The 19,235-nt window shown below is 42.3% G+C and overlaps 1 protein-coding gene across 2 annotated transcripts in view; it reads left to right on the forward strand.

Annotated features, from left to right (window-relative positions):
• tou (bromodomain adjacent to zinc finger domain 2B toutatis) overlaps window positions 1-19,235 on the forward strand; it is an 860,023-nt gene that overhangs the window by 641,461 nt on the left and 199,327 nt on the right. For both annotated transcript variants that reach the window (XM_080276402.1, XM_080276403.1), the window contains 2 exons: window positions 5,746-5,811; window positions 15,790-15,834. In XM_080276402.1, the coding sequence (XP_080132528.1) occupies window positions 5,746-5,811; window positions 15,790-15,834 (111 nt within the window). The remainder of the gene's footprint in view (window positions 1-5,745; window positions 5,812-15,789; window positions 15,835-19,235) is intronic.

Consider the following 19,235-nt stretch of genomic DNA (forward strand, 5'->3'; position numbering starts at 1 on the left):
TCGCCGTCAAGTCAATTTGCCGTCAGACAATTCCCTGTCAAAACATGGACAATTCCCCGTCAGGACAGTTTGCACCCTGGACAATTTCCTGTCATTCTATAAATACTGTATACTTATTATTAATTAATCAGTACTTTAATAACCATCAGAGTCTATGTTCAATCGCGTAGGCTTTGGATATTATTTATTAGCTGCACCTTTAGTCATTATTGACTAAAGGTGCAGCTAATATATAATATCCATAGCCTACGCTGTTGAACATTGACTTTTATGGATCCCCCTGAAATATAGTTATTAAAGTATTAGTTGATTAATAATAAGTATACTGTCGGAGAATTGTCTGACGGCGAATTTACGACGGCGAATTGTCTCGGAACCCTAGTGTGCAACTCCTGCACCACTCAACACACCACCTTCCTCACCACTCTAGTCTCCAGCACTTTCAACAATTTCACTAGCTAATGCACTCACTTCGTTTATAAATCCTTCAAAGTCTATTTCTGACACCTCAGACATCGCATCATCCTCTTGATCCTCCCCAGGAAATGGATCATCGACAAGCCTCCACTCTCCATCACTGGTGGTTGGCACATCTTGGGGTGACAATGTCGCATGCTTGGGGTAAACCCCAGATTTGGGCTACTCTTCGCTGCCGTTTCACCTGTTATGAGTTCAGTTCATGACACTATTAAAAAATACACTAAAGTTCGATAAAAAAATAGGTCTTCACGTACAATGAGGATCACGTACTGTGAACTCGTGGTCTATGGGGAGCAACTGTATTATTTTAAGTTTTTCATACAGGAATGAGGTACTTGATACCCATTCCCACAAACAAGTACATTGAAGGTGATAGACTCAACTTACAACAGCCAGATGCTGAGAAGCAAGATGTTATAACTCTTCTGTACATTTAAAAGCATGTTGAAAATCCCCAAACACCCAAAGACTCTTGGGTGTCTGCCCTTTTGTGCATTGGGAAAAGAGTGTCTGTATTACCAAAAGGTACCCACTAAGGACACTCTGGGTTGCAAGTTGGGACGTAGAGGTGTTGCACCATGTGCTCCACCATTAACAGATAGAGTGAATAAGAAGAGCAGAAAATGCACATTCAGTATGCAGTATAGGATTCTTAGAACTGGGTTGAAAATAAGGAAGGAAGGAAGGGTGAGTATAAAATGCTGCTTTTGTGATGTGATGTGCATAGCTGTTTGTTTAGCATCCATATCCCTCAGTCTAGTTGGGTCATGTTCCACAAAAAAATTAATAAGTGAGATGAAAATATGCCTCGCCAGAAAACCTGAAACAGAAAAGAGAGAACATGCATTTTGTACAGTCAGTGACTAATGGCAAATTCCAAAGGAAGGTAATACCTTAATTTACAACTGTGGATATGACTGGTACATTTATAATGAACATGTGCAGATTTAGAAGTGTACACAGTGTAAGTTGGTGTATGAAAAGGTAGCACAGGTAACAGACAAATGTGAGAGGTGTGGGAACAGTGACATAGCTTCAGCATCAGCTTGCCTTATCTTGCACAGGTGAGCTCTCCTACGGTAATATGAAACTTAGATGGCGTTTCAAATATTTTTACAAGCTGACTAAAGTTATAACACTGTGTCTGGCTTATTGCTGAACTTTCCCCACCCTCTACACTTGTGCACCACAACTGTTACAAAGGCTGCCTTCCTTTTAAAGATGATTCTTTTAAGGCCTGTCAGAAAAATGATGAGATTGGAACTCTTTAAAATCCGTTATCCTACATTGTAGTTTTACATATATGAATTTTGAAAAGGCAGTGTCTTCATGTTTGCAATGTGTGGAAGTTTAATGCCTGCAAGTGTTGTACACATTAGCTCACCCATTACCCTTCCACTTGTTTGAGAAAAGTTGTAGTCAGGGTTTCATGCTGCATGAAACTAATCATCCAATAAGATGGTTAGTTTCAAGCATTGCTGGTATTAAGTTGGTTGTTTGAAGCATTGCTTTACCAAATGAGTTAAAGTGTCAGCATGAACTGCTTCTCATATACTGTAGAAAGAAATTTCAAACTGCCCCTTTAGTACAGAATTATAAACCTTTCCTCTTCCTTCTGCCTATGGGTGATTCTACACTGAGTGACAAGCCAGATGGCTTCCTGTACTCCAGGAAACCATTTACTACGCTTGATGGTAATCATAAAACCAAATTATCACACCTGGTGATTTAGTGGGTAATTAAGGTACTCCAGTTGGATTGAGCCGGTGTAGGTTTACATCCAAGGGGTGGTTGGGGTTTATTGCTCATGTAATGTCACTCAGGGATAAGTGAGGCTGGTCACTCTCATTTAAATGTCAGGACCAACTTGCCTAGCCCCAGGCTCCTATGCTGCTCATTGGGCGACATAGGATTGGATGATGGATGGTTTGAAGTGCTGGGTAGGTAGTGGTAAGTGGTAGGTGGGGTCCTAACCATCCACTCACTCGATGAAGTGCTGCTCCCAGGTGCCTGACCTTTCCTCTCTTCCGTCTTTCCTTCCTCTTCTGTCTTTCTTTCTTTCATCCTCTCTTCTTCCTTCTGTCTACAGGTGACTGTGCACTGAGTGACAAACCAAATGGTTTCCTGTCCACCAGGAAACCATTTACTACTCTGGGTGGTAACCATATAACCAAATTATGGCATCTGGTGGTTTAGTGGGCAATTAAGGCACTCCAGTCGGATTGAACCTGTGCAGGTTTATATCCAAGAGATGGTTGGGGTTTATTGCTCACGTAATGCCACTTAGGGATGGGTGAGGCTGGTCACTCTCATCTTAAATGTCAGGACCAACTTGCCTAGCCCCAGGCTTCTACGCTCCTCATAGGCCAACACAGGATTAGATGATTAATGAATGACGAATGAATGAAATGCTGGGTACAACATCCTGGCAGAGCAGAAAGTGAACAGATATTATGGTTCATGAGTGTACATTTGTTATATTTATTATCATATCTCAGATCTTTAGATTTTCATTCTTCACACATTATACAGCAGTCATAAAATTGTTATAGTCCTATAGGTGCAGGCTTCATTTTATAGAAAGTATCTTGCTGTTTGGTGGGGGCGCTCACCATCCACTCACTCCATGTAGTGCTGCTCTCGGGTGTCTTCCCTTTCCTCTCCTCCATCCTTCTTTCCTTCTATCCTCTTCTGTCACTTTCCTTCATTCTTTCCTCGTCCTTCTGCCTATGGGTGACTTTACAGTCCCTCGTCTGTCTTTCCTTCATTCTTTCCTCTTCCTTCTGTATGTGGGTGACTCTACACTTAGTGACAAGCCAAATGGTTTCCTGTATGCCAGGAAATCATTTACTATGCTGGGTGGTGTCCATATAACCAAATTTTGGTCTCACTCTTGACTTGTTCCCCTCTAGCAAGATCCACGCCTCACTTCCATACATCAGGGAAGGGATCACAGTACTGTCATGCAGTGACTTCTTGACTTCCATACTATCTATCTATCTATCTATTTATTGCCAGACACCACAATCCCATAAGGGGTGGCCACTTGACTTTGAGTTATTTGTTTTATGGGGAGGGGCACTAACCCTTCACCAACCCACTTGTTGACACGTAGGGAACACGTATGGTTTGGTTATGTGGTTGCCACCCAGTGTTGTAAATGGTTTCCTGGCTTATAGGAAACCATTTGGCATGTCACTCAATGTAAAGCCACGTGTAAAGGAAAGAAAAGCAGTAAGAAGTGACAGGAATGATAGGAGAAATAGGAAGAGAGGAGGGGAGGCACAGAAAAAGAATGATAAAGGCTAAGGAAGAAGTAGGCAGCACTACATCAAGTGAGTGGATGATGGTCACCACCACCTACCACAAGACTTCCATACTCACTTCCCTATTTCTCATCACTGCTTTCAGTGAACCAACAACCTTCCTTCCCTGCTGTACCCTTTCAAACACTTCATCCCCAAAAGTTCCGTCCTTACTCATCACACTACCCAAGTACTTGAATGTACTCACATTCTCCATATCCTCACCATCCAACCTCACTGTGCATTCTGTGACTTCATTCCTCTCAAACACCATAACTTTACTCTTGTTTACATTAACTTTCAGATTCTTTTTCTTACACGCTATCCCAAATTCATTCGCCAAACCTTGCAACTCCTATTCATCTTCACCCAAGAATATAGTATCATCAGCCAACAGCAACATCAGAATCTTCCTCACCTCACTATCATTCATTAGAGCAACCCCCACATCCACTGCCATTCCTAGCACCTCCTTTACAACCCCATCCATGAATACATTAAACAGCCTTGGAGACATCACACATCCCTGTTTCAGTCCCACATTTAGATCAAAGAACTCAGCTCACCACCCACCCGCATCATAGTCCTAACTCCCTGGTACGTACTCTTCACAGCATTCAGCAATTTCCCATCCACTCCATATATTCTTAAAACCTTCCACATACCTTGCCTATCTACTCTGTTATATGCTTTTTCCAAGTCTTTGAAGACAGAATACACTTTCTTTCCCTTCTCTAGTTACTTTTCCACTAAACATCTTAATACAAATATCTGATCCACACACCCTTTTCCCTTCCCAAATCCCCCTTGTTCTTCTCCATCAAGCTCTTCTGTTATATGCCTAACCCTATCAATAAGTATTCTACCATATATTTTTCCAGTCACACTAAGAAGACAAGCTCCTCTGTTATATGCTTAACCCTATCAATAAGTATTCTACCATATATTTTTCCAGTCACACTAAGAAGACAAGCTCCTCTGTTATATGCCTAACCCTATCAATAAGTATTCTACCATATATTTTTGCAGTCACACTAAGAAGACAAATACCCCTATGGTTACCACACACTTCTCTCTCCCCTTTTCCTTTGTATAAAGGAACAGTTATACCTGATTTCCAGTCCTCTGGAACCCTTCCCTCTTCTCAAGCCAATCTACACAACTTCCATATCCACTCCACAACAATCACCCCCCCATACTTTAGGATTTCACCACACACTCCATCAATTCCTGGGGCCTTTCCCATCTTGATCTTCATTGCTTCAGCTACTTCTGCCATATTAGTGTTTATACTTGACACCATCACTGACACTTGCATACTTCTTAGAAGTCATAGCTAGGGTTAAATGTAAGCAAAAGGAAATAATAATGAGACAGAATGCAGGGATCACCACCTAGACTTGCAGTGCAAGCAGTCAAAGTGATCATGCACTACACTCAACACTATCTGTGGCTGCCAGGTAAAGTAGTTTGGCAGGCACGGGAATTTCAAGTGCCCTCTTGTAATTTTGTTTGAATTAAAAGAGGTGCCAGACTGTCCAGAACTGGAAAATTGGTGTTTTATATGTAATAATAAACCCCTTCAGTACAATAGGTCTAGCCTAAATATAAAGTCATCTGATCATGTGATGGTAGCAAGATTAATCTTGAAAGGATGTCACTCATTCAGATGTGTAAGTTTATCAACTTTAAGCAAGACATGTGTGTGTTTTGTGTTTGAGAAGTCAAATGTTCAGAAAAAATGATATGTAACTTGGCAACTGTCAGTGAAAAATAGTTTAGGTGCATCAGCACTTGATACTGAAGTGACTTCTAAAATAATCAGCTTTAAACAATAACTGCATGTACCTCTTAAGATAGAATAGGCAATAGAGTATAAGATAAAGAGAACATGTGACAAAGGATGAACAAGCCTAACTGATATCAAACAATACTGACCTATTGATGAATTTTCACTCAGGAACTCCGGAGACAGCGGGAGGAAGAGAACCGACAGAGACTGTATGAGCAGTTACGTAAGGCACAGGTCAGTTGTGCTGAGTTTTTTTTTTTTTTTTTTTTTTGTTTTTTTTTTTGTGAATATATTCTGTAGTCAGCTAAATGTATTAACAGCCTCATGTGGATATTTGTGTATTTGATTCTTCTTTGGCTTTTTATTAATGTATATAGTACAGTATTTACTTCTTAATGTAATAGCAGAGACCTCATGTTCACCTTGCCCGAAGTTCATTGTTCATCCATTGAGTTTACATTTTACTCTAATTGGTATCGTTTAAGCTGGTAGTGGCTAGAATTAGAAGAAAATATACTAACTCATCAGGTTTCAGCACTGGTCAGATTACATCTGTCCTAGAGTCAGCTGCTCTCGTGTTGACCCGCATCTTTGCGTCGCAATATTTTTCTTTGATTGGTCTATGTAAATACACTTTTAATGATAGAATGCTGTCTTGGGTGTCATTTTAATGCTGAATAGTTGTACTTTATCATAGTATGTTCAAAAAAGGAAAACAAAGAAAAGTCAAATGACGAGTTGAAGTTAGGCAAAAATAAAAGATTTTATGCCTTGTCGTAGAAAAATACTGTATTCACCAAAAATAATCATTGTCATCATTATCTGGACCTCCTTTCCCACCCTAGGGGAGGGTGAGGAGTAACAATGTCCAGACAGCCAAAGTTTGCCCAATTCAATAGGCCATGCTTCCAGTCACTCATCATTCAAGCCCTCAAAATCATGGCTCCATCTGATTGGCCAAAAAAATTTCACCATGTTCTGTAGCTTCACATATACATGTCTGATAGAGCCAATAAAGATATATAAATATGGTTTGAACCATGCAAACCTACGATAAATTATCTTTGCAATGATATATAGTTTTTGGCCATTTATGCATGTTATTGCATGGTAAAGCAAAAGAAATAAGATGCACAATTTTGTATGCTCCTCGGCCACATATTCGCTTAGCAATCTTTTTCTCTGATTGGTCTGTGTAAATATACTTTTCAAGATAGAATTGTGGTTTTTGTGTCATTTTAACCCCTAGACACCGGGCAGCTGTTACCAGCCTCTCTGTATGGGCAGTTTTCTCAAAATTGCATGTTTTCAAATCTTAATATCTTGGAAAGTATAACAGTTAAAGAAACAAATTAAAAACCTTACTACTCACCAACTCTTCTTACAAATGAAAGGATCCCCAGGTTCGTAGGTGGTCCCGTTGATGAGTAAGGATGTAAAAAAGACGAGTTACTTGCAGCTTGTGAGTTAGAATGTCTTTGACTTGAGCGCACGATCCAGACTTCGGGCTTGGCGGCCATGCTCTGGCCAGCGTTTGTAACACTGACTTCCCACAGAGAGTGGTGTGTTTGTAACACTGTCTGACCTCTTTCCGTGGAATTTTCCATATAGTAACCAACCTTCCCCCACTTTCCCAAGTCACAGCTATGGTTATGAGTCATCACCCGGCATATGTGGCTCTCATATATGGTTTTCCGGCCATAATAGCATTACACTTTACCTAGTTTGTGTGTGGCAGAAGGTCAAGGACACAATACTTACCTGTCTTTCCCTGACTGTCATACAACTTTGCACTTTTTAAACACTTCGAGAGGAAATTTCCTTCTTTCCATTTCACTTTTTCAGCAGCTGGCTTGCCCGAGTGTAATGAGTGCCATATTCTAAACCGTGAGGTAGATGTTTGTACTGTTGGTTAGGCTTTGGCACATTTTCTTGGAATGAGGCTAATGCTTTTCTCACTAGTTATGTTTATATATTACCGGTACTTCTTCTTCTGGCACTTCATATCATATGTACGAAGCATATCACTTATTTTGCACAATAAAACAAAGGCAAGAAATATACATAAGCACTACCACAAAAAGCAGTTTTCTTCAGGTGCACATAAGATTTTCTTTCTTAAGTGGTAGGGTAACTCGACATATTTACAAGCACTTCACATCGACTTTGGACATATGCTAAAAAAAAAAAAAATTGTCTTTGCTATTTACTGTACATACAGGCTCCCATACACCTGTGCCTAGAGTTCACATTCACAGTGGTACACAAAGAAGCCCTCTGGACAAAGTGAATCACTCATGACACTGGTTAACTGTTTCCTTGCGTGCAGTGGGCCAAAGTTTTGTCATTGAACACACATGATAACATCTGTATGTCACTCACCCTGCAGGTGTTCACTCCAGATTGATGAGATAATGCCTTCCCAGGTACTGTGCTCTGGCCAACCTATTTGCTGGTGGCACCTGGTGCACTCTTCTCCTTCCAGCAGCTCCATACTTTTCAAGGAGCTGCTGTGCTAGTTCTTTCTCATACTTGCTTAAGGGAACACTCTTACCCACAGCCTTCTCATAAAGTATGTAACTGTTCTGGAATGCTTTTTTATACCATCTGCGAGACTTCCAAAGGCAGCTCTCCAATCTGCATGTCAGATTTATCCACGAGCCTCATGTTGATATTGTAATCATTGACGGCATCTGGCTTCAACAGTGGTTGCCTGGTCCTATATTCTGTCTTGCCAGTGTCCTGCATAACCCCACGGTGAACATATTGACCGTTCACTTGTCGTGCCAGTGAATGGCCAACATGCTACCATATTTCAGGGTTAACAGGGCACCTTTCTCAGTCTTTTCTGGGAATGATGGAAGTGGTGAATGTTGTTCAGGAGAGTGAGATATGCTGTGATGGCATTGTGTGAAACGAAGATGAAAGGGTGCGAAGTGGAGGAGTTGGAGGGTGTGAAATGTGTAAGATCGGGAAAGAATGGGAGAGGAAGATGTAAGGAAGGAGTTGCTTTGTAGATGAATGAGGTGTGGCAGAGTGAAATGAGAGACTACAAATGTCAGCTTGAGCTGTATGTATGTCAAATTCCAGTTTGAGAAGGTGAAAGTGGCAGTAATTGTAGCGTATGCACCATGTAAGGACAGGAGTGAGAGAGAGAAATACAGGTTTTGGGATGAGCTGGATGAAGTAGTGGGAGAAATGCCCAGGAGCTATAAAGTGATCGTGATGGGGGATTGAATGGAAGAGTAGGCACTGGTCCTGAGGATGACATAATGGGTTGTTATGGAGTACCAGGAGAAAATGATAATGGGAATTGACTGAAGGCTATGTGTCAGGAGAGGAGCTTGTGCATTTGTAATTCGTATTGCAAACACAAAGATGCACATAAATATAGATGGTATAGAGGAAACGGGGATCATGTTGAAAGAAGCCTGATTGATTACGTGCTCGTAGAGAGGTCGATGATGGGAATGGTTGCTGATACGAGGGCTGTGAGAGGATGATGTGGAGGTCTGTCAGATCATATAATTGTGGAATGGAAGATCAAGCTGAGAGGAGTGAGGTGGATCAAGAGAGAGAGGAGCAGTCAGGGTGAAAGACTTGAAATTGAGAAGCTGAGGATCAAAGAAGTGGCAGATGAGTATAGGATCAAAGTAGAGGATGAGTTAGAATCAGTGAACTGGAATGAATGGGATCTGGACAGCCTGTGGAATACATATACAGTAGGGATTGCTTAGTTAGGAATGCTAAAGAGGTGTGTGGTGTGGCAAGAGTGTCAACAAAAGAGAAGGGTACAGCATGGTGGGATGAGGAGGTTAAGAGAGCGGTGGAGGAAAAGTGGAAGAAGTGGCTAAAGTGCTTAGAGGATAGGGGTTCAGATGAAATAAGAACTGAGTATATTAAGAGCAAGAAGCACGTAAAGAGACTAGTGAAGAGGAAAAAGGAGGAGGTAAATGATGATCTGGGAAGAAAAATGAATGTGAACTACTCTGAAAATAGGAAATTACTCTGGATAGAAATGCAGAAATGTAGAAGTGAAAGTGGAAAGAAATGTGATAGCCTGAAGGATGCAGGTGGTAGGTTACTAACCCATGGAGATGAAGTAAGGACCATATGGAAAGAATATTTTGAAAGCCTGATGAATGGGAATAGAAAAGAGCAGAGCGGTCATACACATGATTGGTTGTGGGGCTGTGCAGAGAAGGAAAGCAGTGCCAGGAGACTTGACACTCGCACAGGTGAAGAGCTCTGTGAAACGGCTGAAATATGGGAAAGCAGCTGGTGTTGATGAGGTGTGTGCAGAGATGCATAAATGTAGTGGAGAGAGTGGAATGGTGCTTGTTGGAGATATGTAAGAAGGCATGGATGAGTGAAACTGTGCCTGCAGAGTGGAAAAAGGCTGTGATTGTACCCCCGTACAAAAATAAAGGTGAGCGAAGTGAGTGCAAGAATTATTGTGGCATAAGTTTATTGAGTGTGGTAGGGAAGGTATATGGAAGAATTATTATAGAGAAAGTAAGAGAGATATCAGAAGTCCTAGTGAGTGATGAACAGGGTGGCTTTAGGAGTGGCAGAGGATGTTTGGATCAAGTTTTTGCAGTGAGACAGATAGCAGAGAAGGCCTGTGAGAAGGACTATGAGGTGTTTATGGCATTCATGGATCTGGAAAAAGCATACGACAAAGTAGACAGAGAGGAGTTGTGGACAGTTTTGCGCATGTATGGTGTAGATGGTAAGCTGATAGGTGCTGTAAAGAGTTTTTATGATGGTAGTGAAGCATGTGTAATGGTTAATGGGCATTAAGTGAATGGTTCACGATCAGTGTGGGCGTGCAACATGGTTGTGTGATGTCTGCATGGTTGTTCGATATATATATGGATGGGGTGATGATAGAAGTAAAAACACAAGTAATGGAGAGAGGGATGGCGTTGGTAATGAATGGTGATGGATGGAATATCTCATATTTGTTGTATGCTGACGATGTAGTACTGCTTGCAAGTACCAGACAAGAACTTGGTAGGCTAGTGCAGAGTTTTGGAGAAGTCTTTAAGCGTCGTGCCTTGAGAGTAAATGTAGAGTAAAGTGATGGTTAATGAGAGAGAAGGTGACTCCCAGTGTGATGTCATAGTGAATGGAGAGAGAGAGAGACTGGAATTGGTGAGAGAGTTCAAATACTTGGGTACAGTGATAGAAAAGAGAGGAAAATGTGCAAAAGAAGTTGAAAGTAGAGTGACACAAGGAAGAAAAGTAGCTGGTGCAATGATGGCTGTGATAAGAAACAGAGGCTTGAATGTTGCAGCTGCACAAGGCTTACATGAAGGAGTGTTAGTGCCAACTCTAACATATGGATGTGAGACTATGGTGTGGCATGAAAATGAAAAGTCAAGAGTAAGAGCAGTGGAGATGGGACTGCTGAGCAATGTATGTGCAGTACAGAGGGTGGATAGGATACGAAATAATGTGATTCGTGAAAGGTGTGGAGTGAGGAAGTCGGTGGACACCAGAATCAAAGAGAGTGTCCTGAAATGGTATGGTTATGTGGAAAGAATGGATAACAATAGAGTGGTGAAAAAGGTATACCTGAGTGAATTTGAAGGAGGGAGGAGGCGAGGTAGGCCTAGGAGAAGGTGGAGAGATATGGTGGATGAGTGTTTGAGGAAGAGAGGTTTGGAAGTCGGTGAGGCTAGCGAACTGACAAGAGATCGAGCTGGCTGGATGAATGTTGTGAGAAGTGCATGATCAGAGATTTGGCACCCCTTGTGAGCATGGCAGTGTCCGGATTGACTCGATTGGATATGTTTGTGTGAAGCTGCGGAATGTGGTGAATGTTTTTGGCATATCTGGTAGAGCCAGGATTCCGGGGCTTGAATGATGAGTGAATGGAAGTGTGGCCTATTTGGATTGGGCAAGTTTATACTGTCTGGACATTGCGACTCCTCACCCTGCCCTAGGGTGGGAAAGGAGGTCCGGATGATGATGATGGAAAATTCTGTCTTCAGGCATGAACAGTACCACAGGACCCAGTCCCTTGTTGAAGTAAATATTGCGTCAGCGGCGGAGAAGTGTAGTGATTGTTGATGTACAAGATGTGGTTTTTGTGGAAGCACCTGTCCACCAGCACTTTTACGACAGCAGCAGAAAACCCATGGGGATGATCACTGGGGATATCCACATCTGTAGCCGGGAACATTATCACGTCAAGCACATATTGAGTCTTGCAATTGCATAAGACAAAGAACTTTAGGCTAAAGCAGTGTCATTTGGAAGGCACATACTGAATAAGTGCTAAATGACGCCGGAATAAAACAAGCCACTCATCAGTAACTACTTTCTGAAATGGCAGGAAAAGCCTGATAAAGGACTCCTTCAGCATGGTAAGAAGCGGCCTGATCTACAACCTGTCATTTGGGGCTGGGCCATAGTTCCTGTTGAAGTGTAGGAACTTGAGAATGGCCACTTACAGTCGTGGTCATAAATAATCACGTATCGTCAGGCACTCCGTGCCTTAGGCTGGTTCCGTTATGCATGGCAAGTCACACTGGAGTAAGAGGGTCTGAGAGGGAGGGGCCAAAAAGAGAGAAGGGAAGGTGGGTAGGGGGATGAGTGACAGTGTGAGGGTGGTGTGAGAGGGGAGGTAGAGGAGAGAGAATGAAATGCAATGTGGTGGTCACATAATTTGTCTGTTTTCCTTCATTTAGGGCATGATATAAAGGAGTCAGTATTCGGTAGATAATGCTGCATTACACCTTGTATGGTGGCATTAGATAACAAGCTTTAGATAGATGGTGATATCAAGGGCTGGATCTTGAGAGAAATATATTGACATGACAGATCAAACATTAGTACAGAGCCAGATATTTGTGTTTATCCATGTATTTTGACTTCGGACACAGAATGGAATCTGGATGGCTTTGACATCTGTAATATTTATAGAAGAAACATCCTCTACCATTACATGTAATTAAATTTTGGAACTAAATATCATATGCAACATTTGACATGGCTTTATCCACAGTAAATATGATTATCCTCTCACTGTATACTCCCTCTGTACAGTCACCATCATGTCAGCTATTTTGTGGCATCTCTATATGAAAAAGCTGTTTAAAATAATTGTTCATAAAAGGTAAATTTGATGTCTGTGCACATTGGTGGGTATATAAACGATATCTCTCATAATCTGTTAGAAGGAAAATGAAACAAAATCCTACCCAAATTCCCATAATCAGTGTCAGTGTTTACCAGTATTGTTCAAGCCAAAGCAACCAGGAAAACCTTAGTAAGTAGTCCAGTGGCCTCCTGCCTCAATAATCTTTTGCAATCTTTGCGGCACCAAGGAAATAATGTTGTCTCAATGACTCTGCACTAATGTTTGATCTGTCACGTCAGTATATTTCTCTCACAAGCCAGCCCTTGATATCACCACCTATCTAAAGCTTGTTATCTGGTGCCACTATACAAGGTGTAATGCAGCATAAATCAGTCGCATGTTAACTCCCGTATATCATGCCCTGAATGAAAGAAAATAGACAAATAATGTGTCCACCACATTGCATATCATTCTCCCTCCCCTACCTACCTTCCCTCCCCTCCCTCACTCCACCTGCGCACCATCACTCGCCCCCCCATCCCCCTTCCCTTCCCTCTTTGTCCCCTCCCTCTCAGTCCCTCTGACTTCTTACTTCAGTGTGATTTGCCACTCATAAAGGAGGCAGCCTGAGGCACAGGGTACTGGAGTATAGGTGATTATTTATGGCTACGACTGTATGCCTACCTGTCCCGTGCCATATACTTACGAAAGACAGGTGTGTGTAAGATTTCGTCCACAGACCAATAATTGTGAATGACATGTTTATTTACCTGTGCCATTATCGTCGTCAGTGTGAGCCCCACACACATTTCTCCCATCTGCACTGCCATCCAGTCTTTCATTTTTGTACTCTGGGACAGGGACAGTAGACAGACATAGCCTGGTGACAGGTTATCTCCTCCACCAGGTACTGCATAATAATGCTTGTAAATACTGTATTGCTTGGAAAAAGGACAGGATGGTTAGTTGTCCTGCCCCCAGGTGCTCCTTCTGAACACCTACCCCTGTCATATCAAAGGCAGGTGGGGTAGGCTGGAACCATTCACCCTCCTCCATCCATCATCCAATCCTATGTCGCCCCATGAGGAGCGCAGGAACCCGGGGCTAGGAAAGTTGGTCCTGACATTGAAGATGAGAGCGACCAACCTCACTTATCCGTGAGTGACATTACGTGAGTAATAAACTCCAACCAACCCTTGGATATAAACCTACACAGGCTCAGTCTGCTTGGAGCACCATAATTCCCCACTAAATCACCAGGCGCCATAATTTGATTATAGGATTACCATCCAGCGTAGTAAATGGTTTCCTGGTGTACAGGAAACCATTAGGTTTGTCACTCAATGCAGTTACCCATAGGTAGAAGGAAGAGGAAAGAATAAAGGGAAGAAAGAAGAGGGAGTGTAAAGTCACCCATAGGCAGAAGAAAGAGGAAAGAGTGAAGGAAACAAAGACAGAAGAGGAAGGATGGAAGAGAGGAAAGGGCAGATACCTAAAGGAGCACTACATCGAGTGAGTGGATGGTGAGTGCCTCAACCTTCAGCATTTTCACCCACCTCCCACACAAAAATGTCAAGCCTGCCAATACCAGAGCTGCTAGGGCATGATCTGGCAGGAATGAGGCACCTCTGGGCACCATGAGCATGCCCATGACCTCGTGCACACCCACGGCCATGGGCACAGGTGGGAGGGGAAGGAGAGGTGGAGGTGGGGGAGGACGCAGGTGATGACTCAGCTGTAGCGGGGACTGCCTGGGACGATGCTGGGTGGCCATGTTTCCTTGCTGGTGCCGATGACCTTGTTATCCTTACATATGAAGGGCCAGGTTGTGGGGAGATGGCCCTCGAGGTGCTAGGTTGTGATGATGAGGGGTGTGGCAGGGAGGGAAGGCGACCTTCTTGCTTGGAGTGTGATGGAGAGATGCGGCAGTGGTGTTTATGTAGTATGTGACCACCATCGTCACCACCATCTCCTTCACTTTCCACACTTCCTGGCATGTCTTCCTCTTCATCCGTAACAAATGCATTACTTTCGTATGCCTCTCCACCTTCGTGAAGCACTTTCAGGTCCCTGTCCGACGTGTCTGAGGGAGCAGAGGTGAATGCACGTGACACGTCGCTCTCAACATGATAACTCCTGCCTTTTTCTGAAGAAGTTTCACTGCTTTCGGCAAGAGTTGACACAGTATCATCCAGTATACACCCTATAGCACCATCACAAAGCCCTTTCCTTGCATCCTTCGGCAGAAGTTTGGCTGGAGTGGAAGATGCAAGGGGGCCACAGGTGGCAGGGACGGAATAGAACGATAAGGATCCTGAAGACATTGTACTATACCTGGCCAGGGTGTGGAAGAGACTGACTTACGCTCCATTGTGGAGGCAGGAGTATATCCAACACCCTTTGGCGACAAGATAAAATGATGGCCACTTCAAACAATGGCGCAAAACCAAGTGTGGCTATAGCCATCACCCGGCATTCTCAATCCACAGACTTTGCTTTGGATATAACTGTCACCTGTTACATCGGGGTTAATGCTGAATTGTTATACTTTATCACAGTATGCTCAAAAAAGGAAAACAAAGAAAATAAAAGGTCAAAATGACTAGCTGAAGTAGGCAAAAACCAAAAAAATTTATACCTTCCCGTAGAAAAATATTTGCCAAGAATAAAGTAATAAAGAGACAAAGCCATGAGTCATACCAGCTGTGCAGTACCCACCATGCATAGAGCAAACATTCCGTGACTTCATGCTTGTGTCTCTCTGTTATGACGCGTAAATGTGATGTATGGTGAATATTTTACAAAAGTATCTTAAAATGATGCATAAATGCCTCATCAGAAATGCCAAGGTTGGATTTGAAATGACCTGAAAAAGCTTAATCAGAATCTTAAAGGGTTAATAGCCTTGATTTGATTACCATGATGGAGATGGGGCAACTTCTAACTCCTTCAGTGCGAGTGGTTTCTCCTTAGCTGGTAAAAATCTCTTGTGACTAAAATGAAATAATGAGGTCACCATACTGAAGGGGTTAGATTAAAATCTCATTCATTTTACAGTATTCACGTACTCTTATCTCATTTTTGCCTAGCAGTGTCTCATTTTGTCCTAACTCATATTACAGGAGAGAGAACAGGAGAAGCAGAAACAGAAACTATTGAAAGAGCAGGTAAGTGTTGTGCTAATATTTCTTGCACTGTATGTATCTCATCTGGTGATTATATAGAGTGTGTTTGTGCACATATGTGTGTTGCTGAAATCCTGTTAAAGAATTGCCATTGTGGTGGGCATACGTACTGTTGATAAATGTGCTGTCAAAATGTATATCTATCTATCTAATGTATATGCTTTGTTGAAATATACACAGGTTAATTTGATCCGTCGTAAAGGACATTTCATTTTTCATTCTTGCAATTTGGTAGAGGTGTGCCCAAGTTTCTTAAACATAGTCCTAATTGTGGCATAATATTCCATTCAGTAATTACGACATTTGTGATGCTCACTTCTTTAATTACAATCACTGCTGTCTAACTGCTGTGGATGGACACCCCTTGCACAAGCCTTCCTCTCTTTTAAACAAGGTAAGTTGTCTGCCTGACTAGAGATACATATGCAATATTATTAACTGTGGCAGTCATAATGGTGGTTTACAACTGAGGGACTATAGTAGAATCTTTAGAATTAATATTATAGCTTTACAGGAAATATATATAACTTGGGTGCCAGAACTGCCAGTCATTGAAATCACCAGTAACCTCAGTTTAATAATGCTTTGTCACAGTTTCTAAGTTGCCTGCTTAGTTAGAGATACTCTGGCTTATGGGGTCTTCCTTTTAGTCTCTCATGTAAAATATATCCAATATTATTAAGTCTGGCAAAGTTATTATGGTGGTTTACAACTGAGGGATTATATTAGAGTCTTTAGAATTATTATTATGGCTTTTCAGGAAATATATAAAACTTGGGTGCCAGAACTGCTAGTCATTTGATATCACCAATAACCTTGATTTAATAATATTTTGTCACATTTCTAATTCCTTTTTCCATCCATCATCCAATCCTATGTCGCCTCATGAGAAGAGTAGGAGCCCGGGGCTAGGCAAGTTGGCCCTGACATTTAAAATGAGAGTGACCAGCCTCACTCATTCTTGAGTGGCATTACATGAGCAATGAACCCGAACCACCCCATGGATATAAACCTACAGAGGCTCAGTCAGATTGGAGCACCTTAATTTCCCATTGTATCACCAGGTGCCGTTATTTGGTTATATGGTTACCACCCAGTGTAATAAATGGTTTCCTGGTGTAGAGGAAACCATTTGGCCTGTCACTCAGTGTAGAGTCACCCATAGGCAGAAGGAAGAGGAAAGAATGAAGGAAAGAAAGACAGAAGAGGATGGAAAGAAGAGAGGAAAGGGAAGACACCCAAAGCAGCACTACATCAAGTGAGTGGATGGTGAGCGCCCCCACCTACCATACACTAGCAGATTATGTTTTCAGATTACTTTACAGTACTGTATTGGGAATGCTTTTTGTCCAAGAGTAGTCAGGGAGAAACCTTTTCTATCGTAAGTGTACTAGAAACAAATTCAGTTTAATATATATATATATATATATATATATAGTGATTTTTAAAAAATGAAAGTTTGATAGTTGAGTCTCCCAACCCCTCATTTTGTTCTGATGGACACGACGTAACATGACAAATTTTTATCTAAACATAAAATTATTTAGGGATTGTGCAGTAGGGCTGAAGTTATAGCATTTTCTAAATTTCTGATGAAATTTCAATATAACTTCTGAACCATGCATTTCTAGGTATTGATTCACATAAGCAAAATTGTGAAGGAGCTCTTAATATTTATTGTGGCAAAGTTTCGTCTGTTTCTGCTAAGGGAAGAGCAGGGGATGGTTTCAACTAGTGGGGTTTTCACTTTCTGGCTGCCAGGGGGTGGGGGGTGGGAAACATCTGCCAGGCTCAACTCTGCACCAGGGGGGGAGGGGGGTGGGGAATGCCTGCCAGGCTCAACCATGCAACAGTTACAGATAATATGATTGATTTCTTTTTTAATCCCTGGACACTGGCCTATTTTTACTGCCACTTGTCTTTCTGTATGTGCATTTTTCCCAGAATTGCTTTTTTTCAAACCTTGATACAAACATACCTCAACTTATGAGCATTCAAGATCTGAGCATTTCAAACATGCGAACATGAGAAAAATAACGAACATTTCACAGGTACGAACGTAACCACGAAAAACTAATTTAGTTTATAGTGGCCGTTGCGACTGCTTTTAAATGTGGTGGGTGACAGTAGTTGTAAGGCGGGTCGCAAGGTGGCAGTGTGGGTGCTAGGGAGCTAACCCACCATCTTTTGTTTTTGTTTTGTTCACGTGGAGGAGAGAGGATCACTGCTTATTGTGCTTTTAGTACTTTCACTCCATTTAACCTGTACCATCCCAGGCATTTTTGCAATTTTATACCCACCCAATCCTGGACCAAAAACGGGAAAAATTTTTATTGCATAAAACAATCCAAAAGGACATATAAATCAAGGAAAAGCAAAAAAGTACTCCTCATAGGAAAAATAAGTGCAGGATGGCCATCTATCGTGTTTCTAGCCCAATTTCCCAAGCCGTGAGCTACGTTTTCCCACCCAGCTGGGCGGGATGAGAGAGAACGGGAGGAGAATGGGGGAATCCCCGTTCTCAACATCCTTCTCCACTGGCTCATATTCCTCCCCAGAAGAGTTGTCCAGGTCTTCCTCTTCTATAAAATCACTAAATGAGGGACAGAGGGTCCATGTGACAGTGTCAACCACCTCCTTCAGCCCAGTGTGGCAGAAAAACGGTGTGACTTCCGCGACATTCTAATGCTGTGACGGACAGTGGCACACTGATGTTATCCAGCAGTGCAGAACCAAACTCAGTGCTACTAGTGCTTGTGCACAATGTTGCTAATGCATTAAGCTATGCCTTAGCAAAAAATTAGCTAGATTGAAGTAGTCAGACGCGCTACAGCTCTCGAATTATGCTGTTGGCACCATCACGTCGCTGGGATTATTCAAGATTTTTTGTACTGTCGGCACCATCACGTTGCTGGGATTACTCGAGACGTTTTGTACTGTCGGCAGCATGCCGACAGCGAGATTGTACAGGTTAATATGGCTGATAAATGGAGGAAAATGACTATCAAGGGGTTAACAGGTGCCTTTGGAATAATAGAGAAAGGGCTTGCTTTTTTTGAAGAACAGGATCTGAATGCCGACCGATTTGGCAGAGTCAGTGCTTCTATGCAGGAGGCCCCGGCTACTATCGTCTCATCCTTGACAAGAAAAAGAAGAACACTTCCCAGTCATCAATCATGAGGTTTTTCCTAAGGGTGGAAACGAAATTAGACGAACCTCAGCCTTCAGCTTCCTTTGCTGAGCCCTCAACTTCCTATGCTGAGCCTTCAACCTTCTTTGCTGAGCCTTGAGCCACATCCGCATAGCCTACTTCTCCCGAAAATCCTGACTCGCCCACTGCTCTCCACACCTGCATCTTCCTCCTTCAGCCATGTCCGTTCAGC

This window comes from Coenobita brevimanus, chromosome 65 (assembly GCF_032717465.1).
Source record: "Coenobita brevimanus isolate Jiangsu-jjx chromosome 65, ASM3271746v2, whole genome shotgun sequence".
Classification (NCBI taxonomy): Eukaryota; Metazoa; Arthropoda; class Malacostraca; order Decapoda; family Coenobitidae; genus Coenobita; species Coenobita brevimanus.